Source organism: Camelina sativa, chromosome 17 (genome assembly GCF_030686135.1).
Source record: "Camelina sativa cultivar CO46 ecotype springtype chromosome 17, ASM3068613v1".
Taxonomy (NCBI): Eukaryota; Viridiplantae; Streptophyta; class Magnoliopsida; order Brassicales; family Brassicaceae; genus Camelina; species Camelina sativa.
Genome location: NC_141896.1, coordinates 25,391,174 through 25,410,049, shown reverse-complemented (window position 1 = coordinate 25,410,049; position 18,876 = coordinate 25,391,174). Strand labels below are relative to the sequence as shown.

At 32.3% G+C, this 18,876-nt stretch overlaps 3 protein-coding genes across 3 annotated transcripts; 1 reads left to right on the top strand and 2 right to left on the bottom strand.

Annotated features, from left to right (window-relative positions):
- Positions 1 to 706: 706 nt before the first annotated feature.
- On the bottom strand, positions 707 to 5,406 carry LOC147924292 (uncharacterized). Its single transcript, XM_087496704.1, has 2 exons — positions 3,011 to 5,406; positions 707 to 736 (listed from the first exon to the last, which is right to left on the bottom strand). The coding sequence occupies exons 1-2, from the start codon at positions 4,904 to 4,906 to the stop codon at positions 707 to 709; spliced, it is 1,926 nt and encodes a 641-aa protein (XP_087352830.1). The 5' UTR covers positions 4,907 to 5,406.
- Positions 5,407 to 8,229: 2,823 nt separating this feature from the next.
- LOC147924291 (uncharacterized) lies at positions 8,230 to 12,929 on the bottom strand. Its single transcript, XM_087496703.1, has 2 exons — positions 10,534 to 12,929; positions 8,230 to 8,259 (listed from the first exon to the last, which is right to left on the bottom strand). Exons 1-2 carry the CDS (start codon positions 12,427 to 12,429, stop codon positions 8,230 to 8,232), a joined length of 1,926 nt encoding a protein of 641 aa, XP_087352829.1. The 5' UTR covers positions 12,430 to 12,929.
- Positions 12,930 to 15,538: 2,609 nt separating this feature from the next.
- On the top strand, positions 15,539 to 18,159 carry LOC147924290 (uncharacterized). Its single transcript, XM_087496702.1, has 2 exons — positions 15,539 to 17,656; positions 18,142 to 18,159. The coding sequence occupies exons 1-2, from the start codon at positions 15,761 to 15,763 to the stop codon at positions 18,157 to 18,159; spliced, it is 1,914 nt and encodes a 637-aa protein (XP_087352828.1). The 5' UTR covers positions 15,539 to 15,760.
- Positions 18,160 to 18,876: the final 717 nt, after the last annotated feature.

The window sequence follows — 18,876 nt, the reverse complement described above, 5'->3', positions numbered from 1 at the left end:
CCTTGGGTATTTGGGGTGGATATATGTCATCGGTTGGGCCAAACCAGTACCACCATTCGTAGAACCATCCTGGTATTGTCTTGGGGCAATGAAAGTCAAAGGAAAGGAACCAGGAGTGATCATAGGTTCGTAAGTAAAGGGTGTGGAAAAAGGCCTTCTGGTAATCTATGTAGGTAAATCTTGGAATATGGAACCCCGGGATGGAGAATTCTTTTGCGGTGTGCAGGTTTATGAATCCGAGATCTTGGGGATTGCATACTTTGAGGATTTTGCAGGTGGAGTAGGAAATAAGGTTTGGGTCATTCTTGTCGGTATGGTGGGTTATTTCTACTGATTTGGTGTCTACGAGAATGAATTCGTAGAATGTGCGGTTTTTGGTAAGGTTATCGGTAAGGTATTGACTTTCTTCGTAAAATATGCGGTTGGTATATTGGGTTAGATCTTTAAGGGATATTGGTTTGGTAAATGAGGTTGTAATAAGGTGTTGGCGTTGTGGTTTAAGGAAGTAGGACGATTTTTGATCTATGGTTTTTTGTGAGGAGGATGGATTGGATATTTTTTGTGGCTGGGGGTTGACGGCTTTTGCGTAGGATAAAGGAGGAAATTCCGCCAAGGCAGAGAATTGGTTGCTAGTGGTTAATTGCTTTCCTTGTAAATGTGGTTGATTCTTGACGTAGTCTGATGCACTCATTGGTTTTTTTGTGTTTCACTCATTTTGGTGATCCTGAGATTTTCCCTGTAAGTACTCCCTTGTTAGAAAATCAGGTAAAGAATTATTTTCCCCTTTTATATATTGTATATCAAAATCAAAAACAGATAAAATAGCTTGCCATCTAGCAAATATTTGTTTAGAGACTAAGTTTTTAACATCCTTTTGTAAAATCTCTTTCGCCGATTTGCAATCGACACGTAGTAAAAACTTTTTGTTTATTAAATCATCTTGAAATTTAGAAATACAGTTTACTATAGATAAAACTTCTTTTTTAACTGTAGAGTAATTCTTTTGTGGTCCAAGCCATACTCCTGAGTGGAAACGAACTATAGACTCTTGGGTTGACTCTGGCATTTTCTGTTTAAGGATCCCCCCGTAACCTATTTCTGATGCATCTGTCTCTACTATCATGAATGCATTGGGGTGTGGGATGACTAGACATGGTAGTGTTATAACCTTTTTCTTGATATCCTGGACTAGACTAGTATGAAGACTTGACCATGGTATGGGGTTCTTTTGTAATCTTTGAAACAATGGTTGAATAGTTTTTCGTAGATTAGGTAGAAAATCAGATATGTAGTTTAGGCAACCTAAAAATCTTTGTAATTGTGATTTTTCTTTTATTTCATCTGGAAATTTATTTGCAAATTCTATAGATCTAGATATAGGTGTTATAGTACCTTGATATATGTTGTGGCCTAGAAAACGTATTTTTGTTTGAAATATTTGCATCTTTTTTGCGGATACTACTAGTCCATGCTTTTTAACAATGTTTAAAAAGGTGTATAGATGTTTAAAGTGTTGGTCGATGGATTTTGAATATATTAACACATCATCTATGTATACAATAGAGAAGGTGGAGTAAGGGTTAAATATTTCGTTCATTATATTTTGAAATTCGGATGGTGCGTTTTTTAAACCGAAAGGCATAACATTCCATTCGTAATGCCCAAAAGGCACTGTGAATGCTGTTTTATATTTATCCTTCTCGGCAATTTGTATTTGCCAAAATCCACTTTTCATGTCAAATTTAGAGAATATACAGGCGTCATATAATCGTTTTAATAGATCTCTTTTGTTTGGTATTGGGTATCTTATCCATTGTATTACATTGTTTAAGGGTTTATAGTTGATTACTAAGCGTGGTACTCCTCTTTCTTTTTCAGCTTGGTTGTTAACATAAAATGCTGAACAACTCCAAGGAGATTTAGATTTTCTTATTAAGTTCTTATCTAGTAATTCTTGTATTTCTTTTTTGCAATATTCTAAAAGTTCTTGATTCATTTGAATAGGTCTAGCTTTAGTTGGAATATTTTTTTCGTTAAAATCTTTTTCGTAGGGTATTTCAACAATATGTTTTTTTCTTTCCCAAAAGGCATTTGGGAGTTCAGAACATATTTGGTGTAGTAGTTCAACTTCTAAAGTTTTTATTTTATTTGTCACTTGTGGATCACTTAGTTGTTGTTCTATATGTTGGTATTTTATTTCTTGTTGTAAATATTGTATATGTTTTTGTTTCCCGTCTATTAAATTTATAGATTTTTCTATTGTTGAATTTTGTAAGGCTAAGATTTCTTTTGTTTTCATTGGGGATAGAAATTCAAACATTATTTTCTCTCCTACAATTTTTGTGGTAATCCCTAGTTCTGTAACTTTAAACGGATAAATTTGTGTAAAAAATGGTGTTCCTAGTATAACTTCTTGGCTTAAGTTTTTTACAAGGATAAATTGAGTTTTAAAACAATAATTTTTGTTACAGATTTTTGCTTTAGGTAATTTGTAGTTGACCTTCAAACTACTTCCGTTTGCACCACTAAGTTTTTCATATGTTTTTTCATAGAATTTTGTAGGAACTATTCCTTCTCTAATACAATTATAGTCAGCTCCTGTATCTAGAAGTGCTATTGTTTCTAGTTTAAAATCATACCCTATGTGTATTGTGATTTTTGTATACCATTTTTGATAGTTTATTTTGTTTATTATCTGGATATATTCTTCTTCTTCTTTTGTTTGTTTATGGTTTTCAGGGTTGCTTGTGGAGGGTTTGTCCATTGTTGTGGGTGGAGATTCATGGACTTTTGGTTCTATAAGGGCTAATCTAGCGTCTACTTGCAATTGATGAAGTTGATGTTGGTGAACTATTTGTTGTAATTCTTTTATTTGTGTTTTTAAATTTTTAACTTCTCCTTGTAATTCACCAGTGGTTACTTGTTTAAAAAGTGTTGGAGAGGGATATTTTTCTATTATTTTGTTAAGACTAAAAGGTTGTGGAGTTAATAATTGATTTTCTCGTTGCACTAAATCTTTTAATTTTAATAAATATTCCTTTTTGGTTTCGTGATCATCTATTTTATCTATAATATCTATTAAAAATTGTTTGTCAATGTCTTTTGTAATTACGTTTATTGTTTTACAATTGCATATGCCATCTGAGATATTTTCAGAATTTTGAGAGGATGTATCACTTTCATCTTCTATTATGTCTAGAGAAGGGTCGCTACTGAGTTCTTCTGAATTTTCAGTTTCTGAAAGAAGTAATTTTTCTAATTTTTCTTTAATGTCTTGTTGATCGTGAAATATTTCATTGATTTTTCTTTTCATTTTACAATCTGTAGATTTATGTCCTGGCCGTTTACAGTTCCAGCATATAATTCTTTCTTTTTTAGATGGTTCTCTGGGATTTTTGTTTTTTGTATAGTATGAGTTAAAAAATTTCTTTGTAAATCTTTTACTTTTATTATAAGGTTGTGGATAAAAAGTTTTATTTTGTTTGCGTAGTTTTCTTCTTTCTCTAGAAGGTGGAGTGAGACGATTGTAACCATATTGTTCACAAAATGAACCCATAGTTTCTGCAAATTTAAATTTGTTACTTTGCTTTTTATCTTTGTGTTCTTGACATATTTGTAGACCTTCCTTTTTAATAAAGGCAAACAATTGACCATAGGTTATGGTATCCCATGGGATTGGTTGTCCTCCAGAATAATCTTTTAGTTTATTAATTAATCGTTCTGCGAAAAATGATGGTAATCCTGCGATGAACCGTTCTTTCCAGAAGGGTTGGTTGCAGTCGTGTCTTTGAAATATGTTGGTTACAAATATATCTTTATACCATTTAAAGTCCCCTAGTGTTGGACATCTAAGATTTGTTAAAATAAGTTTTTTACTTGTTAGTTCTTCCGAAGGGTTTCCTACAAAGTGCATGGTCATGGTGTGGAGTAATACTTCTACAGCATTTTGAACTTGGTCTTCTTCATAAAAACCATCTTCTCCTTCTACTCTTCTAGTTTCAGTATGGTTTAGAATAGAATTTTGAGTTTCTACGCCTAAAGCATTATCCCACCAAAATTTCAGGGCTCCATTGAAGCCCGAGATTAGCATGACACATGCTTGGTGGTCTGACATTCCTTTAGCTTTATAGGATAGGGTTGCCATCCCCATTTCTTGAAATAAATTCATCATTTCATATTCGGATCTACCATCTATATTCCATTCATATATGCCTTCTCCGTTGTAAAAGTTCGTTGAGGGAAATTTATGATGTTCTTCAAATAATAAGTCGGGTGGTGAGTGCCTTGGATAATATGGTTTTTTGGATGGTTGAAAGTTTCTTTTTATTCTATTTATTTCTATATCGGTTTCAGATCGAATGTTTTCGTCAATATTATTTATCCCCTTGGCTTTATCTAGTCTATCCAGTCTAGTTGAAATTGATTTTAAAATTTCATTTTCAGGAAATTTAATGGATTTTGTTAATGGTTTGAAGAGAGGTGGTGAGATTGCAGTAAAGGGTGAAGATAACGGCTGAGAGTTTGTTGTTATGTTTTTTTCGTCCTTTTCTAGTTTGTTATCAAGATTATCTATTTGTCGTGAAATAGTATGTAATATTTGACTTTGATAATTATTTTGTTCATATACTATCTTAATGTCTGCCATATATATTGAATCTTTATCATCTCGGTTTGCCCCGGTTCTAAAAGGTGTAGCGATTACTTGTCTTTGGGGAGTGTGAATTTTGATGTCTTTCAAAGGTGGATGAACTGATTTGTGTATTTCTCCGTTAGTCATTTCCCATGTGTGGTACAATGTGGAACTAGTGTTTATTGATTCATTTTTATATGGGTAGCATATGTTATTTTCTAAAGCATATGTTTCAAACCATGTGAAAAATGGAATATTTACTTCTATATTTTCCATGTAGTTATACCATATTTCTCTAAAAGTTGTAAGTTTTTCTTTATTAAAAGCTTGAAAGTACCATTTTCTTTTATCCTTGTTTTTATCTGATAAGAATTCTTCTTTAAGGTAATCTTTGTCTATTGTAAATGTTTTTATGATAACATTTATTGATTTAAAATCTGAAGTTGTTGGGGAAGTAGGAAAGTTAGACGATCCCACTTCTGACTGTTGAACTGGTTCAGCTATTGGTGCTTGAAAAATAATAGGTTTTTTCCCTTGGCTTTTTGTTAAAATTTGTTCTACACTTTCCTCTGATTCAGTGCTAGCTTGGCCAGTTCTGTACTCAGAGAAAGATGAACGTGGGTGGAATGAACTAAATTTTAATGATGGTGGATCTCTGAAAGAACCGAAGTTTAATAATATTTTTCCATCATATTGTTCTGTTATACTCGTAATAGTTCTTTGTTCAAAATTTCTTGGTGGTTGAGTAATATTAATTTTCCATTGATCAGGAATTGTAATTTCTGTCCATTTTAATTGTTTAGGTGTATATGTAGAGGTTGGTGTGTCTTTACCATGTGCAGCCAATATTGTTGTTTCGCCTTTATCATCTTGCAATAAACATCGTGGGTTGAACTCAGATGTAGATTGCTTAAAGTAAATACGATACAACAACAAATAGCCATGTCTTTCTTGCTGAAATTTAATTTCAGGCAAGTGTACGTTTAAAACTAAAGTATTAAATATTGTAGGGTCATGTAAGCTTACTTGAAAATTTGGTGCACAATTAAAATATATAGCTCCGTTGCATAAATTTGATTGTACTGCCCCTAATAAGGAGTCTTCAAATTTTAAAAGTGTTTTATCTCTTAATAACATGAGTATTGGGGAATCAATCCCTGTTCTAGATAAAGGTTTGATTGCTAATTGTATTAGGCCAAAATGAATATAATTAAAGTTTTTTCTTTTATAGTTTTCTAAAGCCATAGAAGAAAGTAGTTTAATTTCTTCAAATTCATTTTGTAATGATAAAGTTTGTTCATGTTCTTTAATTGAATATGCAGTTCTAAAATCAAAAGTTCCTATTTGATATATATTTTGTGGATTAACATGCGGTAGTTGATCTTTTGATATTTCTTGATTAAAGGTTGTGATTTTTGACATAATTTCTCTTGAATTAATTGTTTTTTGAGATGTAGAAGATGATGCATGCTTAGACTTAAACAACTTCCTAACCGTAGATGCCATGTTTAAATTATACTTAATCTAATGCTAAAAATGCAAACTAACCACTCTTATCGATGACGAAAGACGCATGGGCTTACCAACGGACTCACTGCCTTCTGGTCTTACGGCCTGGAACACCTACGCTATCAACGCTCCCGACAAGGTTCTGGTAGGTTGGTTTTTAACACTAGGCTTAGGTTTATAATAAACATGTCGTCGTTTGGCTTGGATGTTTTAAGAAAAACATATATCATACGTTCTTTAACAAAACCCAGGATAAAATATATAGATTATTTTTTCTAGATTGTAATATAACTAGAGTAAAACCAGTGTATAAATAAGCAAATTAACTTAAAATATAGATAAGAGGGATGATTAAACTTACTTTATTTAAACTTGGTTAAAATACAAGAGTAAAGATACAAACTTTGAAAACAAACTTATGAAAATTGGAGAGTAGGATGTATAGGGAATTTGTGAATGATCGCTAAAAACACTCTGCCCTCTCCTATTCCTCTCACTTCCTTATTTATACAAAGCTGTGTGAAGTTGCGTAAGTTGTTGTCGACGTGTCCTATTTTTGACATTGCGAGAGATGAGTAATCCTTTGTTGATTGAAGTCTTTGTCTTGTTATAATACTGAAGTCTTCATTTCTTGGTCTTGAAGTCTTGTATTGATAGTTGAGCTGTTGCATAATTGTCTTTTTGTCTTCATCTTGTCTTGAAAATTGGAGTGTTGATGGAGTCGGTGGAAGAGGTAGCTTCTACAAAACTATATACTGAATATATATGTATTTATATTACAAGCACATAACTTAAAGATATAATAAAAGAGCTCTACCATGATACTTTCACGTTTTTTTTTTTTTTTTTTTTTTTTTTTTTTTTTTTTTTTTTTTTTTTTTTTTTTTTTTTTTTTTTTTTTTTTTTAGAATGGATCGTCGTCTTGCGTATTGTTGTCTTGTGTTATATCATCTTCGTCGTCTGAGGAGGATATTTGCATAGCTATTGTCTCGAGGAGTTTCTTGAGTTTTTCTTTGCCTTTACTTTTCTTGGATCCGGAGGACGAAGTTGTTGATTCTGTAGGACTTGGTGGTTTGTGTGGCGAATTTTTTGTTTGAATAGGTGGTAATGCTCGGGATACTGTAGCTATGGATTGCTTTATTTGTTGATGTGTCTGGATCCATTTCTCCAAGTTGGATAAAGAGCAGCGGTCGAGGTTATATTTGTCCCACCATTTGATTCTGAATTCGCGGACTAGTGAATATGGCATCTCTGGTAAGAAGGGTAGAAGGTTGTAGTGCCAAGATAGTATCCAGGGTATTCCCATATCTATGTGGAAGGCTATCTTTGGTAAAGGGCCGATGAGTTGGTGTTTTTCGTGTTTAGTGTAGTAGGGTAGTGAAACCTTGGGTATTTGGGGTGGATATATGTCATCGGTTTGGCCAAACCAGTACCACCATTCGTAGAACCATCCTGGTATTGTCTTGGGGCAATGAAAGTCAAAGGAAAGGAACCAGGAGTGATCATAGGTTCGTAAGTAAAGGGTGTGGAAAAAGGCCTTCTGGTAATCTATGTAGGTAAATCTTGGAATATGGAACCCCGGGATGGAGAATTCTTTTGCGGTGTGCAGGTTTATGAATCCGAGATCTTGGGGATTGCATACTTTGAGGATTTTGCAGGTGGAGTAGGAAATAAGGTTTGGGTCATTCTTGTCGGTATGGTGGGTTATTTCTACTGATTTGGTGTCTACGAGAATGAATTCGTAGAATGTGTGGTTTTTGGTAAGGTTATCGGTAAGGTATTGACTTTCTTCGTAAAATATGCGGTTGGTATATTGGGTTAGATCTTTAAGGGATATTGGTTTGGTAAATGAGGTTGTAATAAGGTGTTGGCGTTGTGGTTTAAGGAAGTAGGACGATTTTTGATCTATGGTTTTTTGTGAGGAGGATGGATTGGATATTTTTTGTGGCTGGGGGTTGACGGCTTTTGCGTAGGATAAAGGAGGAAATTCCGCCAAGGCAGAGAATTGGTTGCTAGTGGTTAATTGCTTTCCTTGTAAATGTGGTTGATTCTTGACGTAGTCTGATGCACTCATTGGTTTCTTTTGTGTTTCACTCATTTTGGTGATCCTGAGATTTTCCCTGTAAGTACTCCCTTGTTAGAAAATCAGGTAAAGAATTATTTTCCCCTTTTATATATTGTATATCAAAATCAAAAACAGATAAAATAGCTTGCCATCTAGCAAATATTTGTTTAGAGACTAAGTTTTTAACATCCTTTTGTAAAATCTCTTTCGCCGATTTGCAATCGACACGTAGTAAAAACTTTTTGTTTATTAAATCATCTTGAAATTTAGAAATACAGTTTACTATAGATAAAACTTCTTTTTTAACTGTAGAGTAATTCTTTTGTGGTCCAAGCCATACTCCTGAGTGGAAACGAACTATAGACTCTTGGGTTGACTCTGGCATTTTCTGTTTAAGGATCCCCTCGTAACCTATTTCTGATGCATCTGTCTCTACTATCATGAATGCATTGGGGTGTGGGATGACTAGACATGGTAGTGTTATAACCTTTTTCTTGATATCCTGGACTAGACTAGTATGCAGACTTGACCATGGTATGGGGTTCTTTTGTAATCTTTGAAACAATGGTTGAATAGTTTTTCGTAGATTAGGTAGAAAATCAGATATGTAGTTTAGGCAACCTAAAAATCTTTGTAATTGTGATTTTTCTTTTATTTCATCTGGAAATTTATTTGCAAATTCTATAGATCTAGATATAGGTGTTATAGTACCTTGATATATGTTGTGGCCTAGAAAACGTATTTTTGTTTGAAATATTTGCATCTTTTTTGCGGATACTACTAGTCCATGCTTTTTAACAATGTTTAAAAAGGTGTATAGATGTTTAAAGTGTTGGTCGATGGATTTTGAATATATTAACACATCATCTATGTATACAATAGAGAAGGTGGAGTAAGGGTTAAATATTTCGTTCATTATATTTTGAAATTCGGATGGTGCGTTTTTTAAACCGAAAGGCATAACATTCCATTCGTAATGCCCAAAAGGCACTGTGAATGCTGTTTTATATTTATCCTTCTCGGCAATTTGTATTTGCCAAAATCCACTTTTCATGTCAAATTTAGAGAATATACAGGCGTCATATAATCGTTTTAATAGATCTCTTTTGTTTGGTATTGGGTATCTTATCCATTGTATTACATTGTTTAAGGGTTTATAGTTGATTACTAAGCGTGGTACTCCTCTTTCTTTTTCAGCTTGGTTGTTAACATAAAATGCTGAACAACTCCAAGGAGATTTAGATTTTCTTATTAAGTTCTTATCTAGTAATTCTTGTATTTCTTTTTTGCAATATTCTAAAAGTTCTTGATTCATTTGAATAGGTCTAGCTTTAGTTGGAATATTTTTTTCGTTAAAATCTTTTTCGTAGGGTATTTCAACAATATGTTTTTTTCTTTCCCAAAAGGCATTTGGGAGTTCAGAACATATTTGGTGTAGTAGTTCAACTTCTAAAGTTTTTATTTTATTTGTCACTTGTGGATCACTTAGTTGTTGTTCTATATGTTGGTATTTTATTTCTTGTTGTAAATATTGTATATGTTTTTGTTTCCCGTCTATTAAATTTATAGATTTTTCTATTGTTGAATTTTGTAAGGCTAAGATTTCTTTTGTTTTCATTGGGGATAGAAATTCAAACATTATTTTCTCTCCTACAATTTTTGTGGTAATCCCTAGTTCTGTAACTTTAAACGGATAAATTTGTGTAAAAAATGGTGTTCCTAGTATAACTTCTTGGCTTAAGTTTTTTACAAGGATAAATTGAGTTTTAAAACAATAATTTTTGTTACAGATTTTTGCTTTAGGTAATTTGTAGTTGACCTTCAAACTACTTCCGTTTGCACCACTAAGTTTTTCATATGTTTTTTCATAGAATTTTGTAGGAACTATTCTTTCTCTAATACAATTATAGTCAGCTCCTGTATCTAGAAGTGCTATTGTTTCTAGTTTAAAATCATACCCTATGTGTATTGTGATTTTTGTATACCATTTTTGATAGTTTATTTTGTTTATTATCTGGATATATTCTTCTTCTTCTTTTGTTTGTTTATGGTTTTCAGGGTTGCTTGTGGAGGGTTTGTCCATTGTTGTGGGTGGAGATTCATGGACTTTTGGTTCTATAAGGGCTAATCTAGCGTCTACTTGCAATTGATGAAGTTGATGTTGGTGAACTATTTGTTGTAATTCTTTTATTTGTGTTTTTAAATTTTTAACTTCTCCTTGTAATTCACCAGTGGTTACTTGTTTAAAAAGTGTTGGAGAGGGATATTTTTCTATTATTTTGTTAAGACTAAAAGGTTGTGGAGTTAATAATTGATTTTCTCGTTGCACTAAATCTTTTAATTTTAATAAATATTCCTTTTTGGTTTCGTGATCATCTATTTTATCTATAATATCTATTAAAAATTGTTTGTCAATGTCTTTTGTAATTACGTTTATTGTTTTACAATTGCATATGCCATCTGAGATATTTTCAGAATTTTGAGAGGATGTATCACTTTCATCTTCTATTATGTCTAGAGAAGGGTCGCTACTGAGTTCTTCTGAATTTTCAGTTTCTGAAAGAAGTAATTTTTCTAATTTTTCTTTAATGTCTTGTTGATCGTGAAATATTTCATTGATTTTTCTTTTCATTTTACAATCTGTAGATTTATGTCCTGGCCGTTTACAGTTCCAGCATATAATTCTTTCTTTTTTAGATGGTTCTCTGGGATTTTTGTTTTTTGTATAGTATGAGTTAAAAAATTTCTTTGTAAATCTTTTACTTTTATTATAAGGTTGTGGATAAAAAGTTTTATTTTGTTTGCGTAGTTTTCTTCTTTCTCTAGAAGGTGGAGTGAGACGATTGTAACCATATTGTTCACAAAATGAACCCATAGTTTCTGCAAATTTAAATTTGTTACTTTGCTTTTTATCTTTGTGTTCTTGACATATTTGTAGACCTTCCTTTTTAATAAAGGCAAACAATTGACCATAGGTTATGGTATCCCATGGGATTGGTTGTCCTCCAGAATAATCTTTTAGTTTATTAATTAATCGTTCTGCGAAAAATGATGGTAATCCTGCGATGAACCGTTCTTTCCAGAAGGGTTGGTTGCAGTCGTGTCTTTGAAATATGTTGGTTACAAATATATCTTTATACCATTTAAAGTCCCCTAGTGTTGGACATCTAAGATTTGTTAAAATAAGTTTTTTACTTGTTAGTTCTTCCGAAGGGTTTCCTACAAAGTGCATGGTCATGGTGTGGAGTAATACTTCTACAGCATTTTGAACTTGGTCTTCTTCATAAAAACCATCTTCTCCTTCTACTCTTCTAGTTTCAGTATGGTTTAGAATAGAATTTTGAGTTTCTACGCCTAAAGCATTATCCCACCAAAATTTCAGGGCTCCATTGAAGCCCGAGATTAGCATGACACATGCTTGGTGGTCTGACATTCCTTTAGCTTTATAGGATAGGGTTGCCATCCCCATTTCTTGAAATAAATTCATCATTTCATATTCGGATCTACCATCTATATTCCATTCATATATGCCTTCTCCGTTGTAAAAGTTCGTTGAGGGAAATTTATGATGTTCTTCAAATAATAAGTCGGGTGGTGAGTGCCTTGGATAATATGGTTTTTTGGATGGTTGAAAGTTTCTTTTTATTCTATTTATTTCTATATCGGTTTCAGATCGAATGTTTTCGTCAATATTATTTATCCCCTTGGCTTTATCTAGTCTATCCAGTCTAGTTGAAATTGATTTTAAAATTTCATTTTCAGGAAATTTAATGGATTTTGTTAATGGTTTGAAGAGAGGTGGTGAGATTGCAGTAAAGGGTGAAGATAACGGCTGAGAGTTTGTTGTTATGTTTTTTTCGTCCTTTTCTAGTTTGTTATCAAGATTATCTATTTGTCGTGAAATAGTATGTAATATTTGACTTTGATAATTATTTTGTTCATATACTATCTTAATGTCTGCCATATATATTGAATCTTTATCATCTCGGTTTGCCCCGGTTCTAAAAGGTGTAGCGATTACTTGTCTTTGGGGAGTGTGAATTTTGATGTCTTTCAAAGGTGGATGAACTGATTTGTGTATTTCTCCGTTAGTCATTTCCCATGTGTGGTACAATGTGGAACTAGTGTTTATTGATTCATTTTTATATGGGTAGCATATGTTATTTTCTAAAGCATATGTTTCAAACCATGTGAAAAATGGAATATTTACTTCTATATTTTCCATGTAGTTATACCATATTTCTCTAAAAGTTGTAAGTTTTTCTTTATTAAAAGCTTGAAAGTACCATTTTCTTTTATCCTTGTTTTTATCTGATAAGAATTCTTCTTTAAGGTAATCTTTGTCTATTGTAAATGTTTTTATGATAACATTTATTGATTTAAAATCTGAAGTTGTTGGGGAAGTAGGAAAGTTAGACGATCCCACTTCTGACTGTTGAACTGGTTCAGCTATTGGTGCTTGAAAAATAATAGGTTTTTTCCCTTGGCTTTTTGTTAAAATTTGTTCTACACTTTCCTCTGATTCAGTGCTAGCTTGGCCAGTTCTGTACTCAGAGAAAGATGAACGTGGGTGGAATGAACTAAATTTTAATGATGGTGGATCTCTGAAAGAACCGAAGTTTAATAATATTTTTCCATCATATTGTTCTGTTATACTCGTAATAGTTCTTTGTTCAAAATTTCTTGGTGGTTGAGTAATATTAATTTTCCATTGATCAGGAATTGTAATTTCTGTCCATTTTAATTGTTTAGGTGTATATGTAGAGGTTGGTGTGTCTTTACCATGTGCAGCCAATATTGTTGTTTCGCCTTTATCATCTTGCAATAAACATCGTGGGTTGAACTCAGATGTAGATTGCTTAAAGTAAATACGATACAACAACAAATAGCCATGTCTTTCTTGCTGAAATTTAATTTCAGGCAAGTGTACGTTTAAAACTAAAGTATTAAATATTGTAGGGTCATGTAAGCTTACTTGAAAATTTGGTGCACAATTAAAATATATAGCTCCGTTGCATAAATTTGATTGTACTGCCCCTAATAAGGAGTCTTCAAATTTTAAAAGTGTTTTATCTCTTAATAACATGAGTATTGGGGAATCAATCCCTGTTCTAGATAAAGGTTTGATTGCTAATTGTATTAGGCCAAAATGAATATAATTAAAGTTTTTTCTTTTATAGTTTTCTAAAGCCATAGAAGAAAGTAGTTTAAGTTTAATCATACTATTTCACGACAAATAGATAATCTTGATAACAAACTAGAAAAGGACGAAAAAAACATAACAACAAACTCTCAGCCGTTATCTTCACCCTTTACTGCAATCTCACCACCTCTCTTCAAACCATTAACAAAATCCATTAAATTTCCTGAAAATGAAATTTTAAAATCAATTTCAACTAGACTGGATAGACTAGATAAAGCCAAGGGGATAAATAATATTGACGAAAACATTCGATCTGAAACCGATATAGAAATAAATAGAATAAAAAGAAACTTTCAACCATCCAAAAAACCATATTATCCAAGGCACTCACCACCCGACTTATTATTTGAAGAACATCATAAATTTCCCTCAACGAACTTTTACAACGGAGAAGGCATATATGAATGGAATATAGATGGTAGATCCGAATATGAAATGATGAATTTATTTCAAGAAATGGGGATGGCAACCCTATCCTATAAAGCTAAAGGAATGTCAGACCACCAAGCATGTGTCATGCTAATCTCGGGCTTCAATGGAGCCCTTAAATTTTGGTGGGATAATGCTTTAGGCGTAGAAACTCAAAATTCTATTCTAAACCATACTGAAACTAGAAGAGTAGAAGGAGAAGATGGTTTTTATGAAGAAGACCAAGTTCAAAATGCTGTAGAAGTATTACTCCACACCATGACCATGCACTTTGTAGGAAACCCTTCGGAAGAACTAACAAGTAAAAAACTTATTTTAACAAATCTTAGATGTCCAACACTAGGGGACTTTAAATGGTATAAAGATATATTTGTAACCAACATATTTCAAAGACACGACTGCAACCAACCCTTCTGGAAAGAACGTATGGTAGCAGAGCCAAAAGAATTTCGGCTTATAGTATGATATATGTTTTTCTTAAAACATCCAAGCCAAACGACGACATGTTTATTATAAACCTAAGCCTAGTGTTAAAAACCAACCTACCAGAACCTTGTCGGGAGCGTTGATAGCGTAGGTGTTCCAGGCCGTAAGACCAGAAGGCAGTGAGTCCGTTGGTAAGCCCATGCGTCTTTCGTCATCGATAAGAGTGGTTAGTTTGCATTTTTAGCATTAGATTAAGTATAATTTAAACATGGCATCTACGGTTAGGAAGTTGTTTAAGTCTAAGCATGCATCATCTTCTACATCTCAAAAAACAATTAATTCAAGAGAAATTATGTCAAAAATCACAACCTTTAATCAAGAAATATCAAAAGATCAACTACCGCATGTTAATCCACAAAATATATATCAAATAGGAACTTTTGATTTTAGAACTGCATATTCAATTAAAGAACATGAACAAACTTTATCATTACAAAATGAATTTGAAGAAATTAAACTACTTTCTTCTATGGCTTTAGAAAACTATAAAAGAAAAAACTTTAATTATATTCATTTTGGCCTAATACAATTAGCAATCAAACCTTTATCTAGAACAGGGATTGATTCCCCAATACTCATGTTATTAAGAGATAAAACACTTTTAAAATTTGAAGACTCCTTATTAGGGGCAGTACAATCAAATTTATGCAACGGAGCTATATATTTTAATTGTGCACCAAATTTTCAAGTAAGCTTACATGACCCTACAATATTTAATACTTTAGTTTTAAACGTACACTTGCCTGAAATTAAATTTCAGCAAGAAAGACATGGCTATTTGTTGTTGTATCGTATTTACTTTAAGCAATCTACATCTGAGTTCAACCCACGATGTTTATTGCAAGATGATAAAGGCGAAACAACAATATTGGCTGCACATGGTAAAGACACACCAACCTCTACATATACACCTAAACAATTAAAATGGACAGAAATTACAATTCCTGATCAATGGAAAATTAATATTACTCAACCACCAAGAAATTTTGAACAAAGAACTATTACGAGTATAACAGAACAATATGATGGAAAAATATTATTAAACTTCGGTTCTTTCAGAGATCCACCATCATTAAAATTTAGTTCATTCCACCCACGTTCATCTTTCTCTGAGTACAGAACTGGCCAAGCTAGCACTGAATCAGAGGAAAGTGTAGAACAAATTTTAACAAAAAGCCAGGGGAAAAAACCTATTATTTTTCAAGCACCAATAGCTGAACCAGTTCAACAGTCAGAAGTGGGATCGTCTAACTTTCCTACTTCCCCAACAACTTCAGATTTTAAATCAATAAATGTTATCATAAAAACATTTACAATAGACAAAGATTACCTTAAAGAAGAATTCTTATCAGATAAAAACAAGGATAAAAGAAAATGGTACTTTCAAGCTTTTAATAAAGAAAAACTTACAACTTTTAGAGAAATATGGTATAACTACATGGAAAATATAGAAGTAAATATTCCATTTTTCACATGGTTTGAAACATATGCTTTAGAAAATAACATATGCTACCCATATAAAAATGAATCAATAAACACTAGTTCCACATTGTACCACACATGGGAAATGACTAACGGAGAAATACACAAATCAGTTCATCCACCTTTGAAAGACATCAAAATTCACACTCCCCAAAGACAAGTAATCGCTACACCTTTTAGAACCGGGGCAAACCGAGATGATAAAGATTCAATATATATGGCAGACATTAAGATAGTATATGAACAAAATAATTATCAAAGTCAAATATTACATACTATTTCACGACAAATAGATAATCTTGATAACAAACTAGAAAAGGACGAAAAAAACATAACAACAAACTCTCAGCCGTTATCTTCACCCTTTACTGCAATCTCACCACCTCTCTTCAAACCATTAACAAAATCCATTAAATTTCCTGAAAATGAAATTTTAAAATCAATTTCAACTAGACTGGATAGACTAGATAAAGCCAAGGGGATAAATAATATTGACGAAAACATTCGATCTGAAACCGATATAGAAATAAATAGAATAAAAAGAAACTTTCAACCATCCAAAAAACCATATTATCCAAGGCACTCACCACCCGACTTATTATTTGAAGAACATCATAAATTTCCCTCAACGAACTTTTACAACGGAGAAGGCATATATGAATGGAATATAGATGGTAGATCCGAATATGAAATGATGAATTTATTTCAAGAAATGGGGATGGCAACCCTATCCTATAAAGCTAAAGGAATGTCAGACCACCAAGCATGTGTCATGCTAATCTCGGGCTTCAATGGAGCCCTGAAATTTTGGTGGGATAATGCTTTAGGCGTAGAAACTCAAAATTCTATTCTAAACCATACTGAAACTAGAAGAGTAGAAGGACAAGATGGTTTTTATGAAGAAGACCAAGTTCAAAATGCTGTAGAAGTATTACTCCACACCATGACCATGCACTTTGTAGGAAACCCTTCGGAAGAACTAACAAGTAAAAAACTTATTTTAACAAATCTTAGATGTCCAACACTAGGGGACTTTAAATGGTATAAAGATATATTTGTAACCAACATATTTCAAAGACACGACTGCAACCAACCCTTCTGGAAAGAACGGTTCATCGCAGGATTACCATCATTTTTCGCAGAACGATTAATTAATAAACTAAAAGATTATTCTGGAGGACAACCAATCCCATGGGATACCATAACCTATGGTCAATTGTTTGCCTTTATTAAAAAGGAAGGTCTACAAATATGTCAAGAACACAAAGATAAAAAGCAAAGTAACAAATTTAAATTTGCAGAAACTATGGGTTCATTTTGTGAACAATATGGTTACAATCGTCTCACTCCACCTTCTAGAGAAAGAAGAAAACTACGCAAACAAAATAAAACTTTTTATCCACAACCTTATAATAAAAGTAAAAGATTTACAAAGAAATTTTTTAACTCATACTATACAAAAAACAAAAATCCCAGAGAACCATCTAAAAAAGAAAGAATTATATGCTGGAACTGTAAACGGCCAGGACATAAATCTACAGATTGTAAAATGAAAAGAAAAATCAATGAAATATTTCACGATCAACAAGACATTAAAGAAAAATTAGAAAAATTACTTCTTTCAGAAACTGAAAATTCAGAAGAACTCAGTAGCGACCCTTCTCTAGACATAATAGAAGATGAAAGTGATACATCCTCTCAAAATTCTGAAAATATCTCAGATGGCATATGCAATTGTAAAACAATAAACGTAATTACAAAAGACATTGACAAACAATTTTTAATAGATATTATAGATAAAATAGATGATCACGAAACCAAAAAGGAATATTTATTAAAATTAAAAGATTTAGTGCAACGAGAAAATCAATTATTAACTCCACAACCTTTTAGTCTTAACAAAATAATAGAAAAATATCCCTCTCCAACACTTTTTAAACAAGTAACCACTGGTGAATTACAAGGAGAAGTTAAAAATTTAAAAACACAAATAAAAGAATTACAACAAATAGTTCACCAACATCAACTTCATCAATTGCAAGTAGACGCTAGATTAGCCCTTATAGAACCAAAAGTCCATGAATCTCCACCCACAACAATGGACAAACCCTCCACAAGCAACCCTGAAAACCATAAACAAACAAAAGAAGAAGAAGAATATATCCAGATAATAAACAAAATAAACTATCAAAAATGGTATACAAAAATCACAATACACATAGGGTATGATTTTAAACTAGAAACAATAGCACTTCTAGATACAGGAGCTGACTATAATTGTATTAGAGAAGGAATAGTTCCTACAAAATTCTATGAAAAAACATATGAAAAACTTAGTGGTGCAAACGGAAGTAGTTTGAAGGTCAACTACAAATTACCTAAAGCAAAAATCTGTAACAAAAATTATTGTTTTAAAACTCAATTTATCCTTGTAAAAAACTTAAGCCAAGAAGTTATACTAGGAACACCATTTTTTACACAAATTTATCCGTTTAAAGTTACAGAACTAGGGATTACCACAAAAATTGTAGGAGAGAAAATAATGTTTGAATTTCTATCCCCAATGAAAACAAAAGAAATCTTAGCCTTACAAAATTCAACAATAGAAAAATCTATAAATTTAATAGACGGGAAACAAAAACATATACAATATTTACAACAAGAAATAAAATACCAACATATAGAACAACAACTAAGTGATCCACAAGTGACAAATAAAATAAAAACTTTAGAAGTTGAACTACTACACCAAATATGTTCTGAACTCCCAAATGCCTTTTGGGAAAGAAAAAAACATATTGTTGAAATACCCTACGAAAAAGATTTTAACGAAAAAAATATTCCAACTAAAGCTAGACCTATTCAAATGAATCAAGAACTTTTAGAATATTGCAAAAAAGAAATACAAGAATTACTAGATAAGAACTTAATAAGAAAATCTAAATCTCCTTGGAGTTGTTCAGCATTTTATGTTAACAACCAAGCTGAAAAAGAAAGAGGAGTACCACGCTTAGTAATCAACTATAAACCCTTAAACAATGTAATACAATGGATAAGATACCCAATACCAAA

Coding starts and splice junctions, on each gene's coding strand:
- LOC147924292 (XM_087496704.1), bottom strand. CDS start 4,906: ATGGAAAATATAGAAGTAAATATTCCATTTTTCACATGGTTTGAAACA. Junction 737..3,010: donor TATTAAAATTAAAAGATTTA/GTGCAACGAGAA, acceptor GAGTACTTACAG/GGAAAATCTCAGGATCACCA.
- LOC147924291 (XM_087496703.1), bottom strand. CDS start 12,429: ATGGAAAATATAGAAGTAAATATTCCATTTTTCACATGGTTTGAAACA. Junction 8,260..10,533: donor TATTAAAATTAAAAGATTTA/GTGCAACGAGAA, acceptor GAGTACTTACAG/GGAAAATCTCAGGATCACCA.
- LOC147924290 (XM_087496702.1), top strand. CDS start 15,761: ATGGAAAATATAGAAGTAAATATTCCATTTTTCACATGGTTTGAAACA.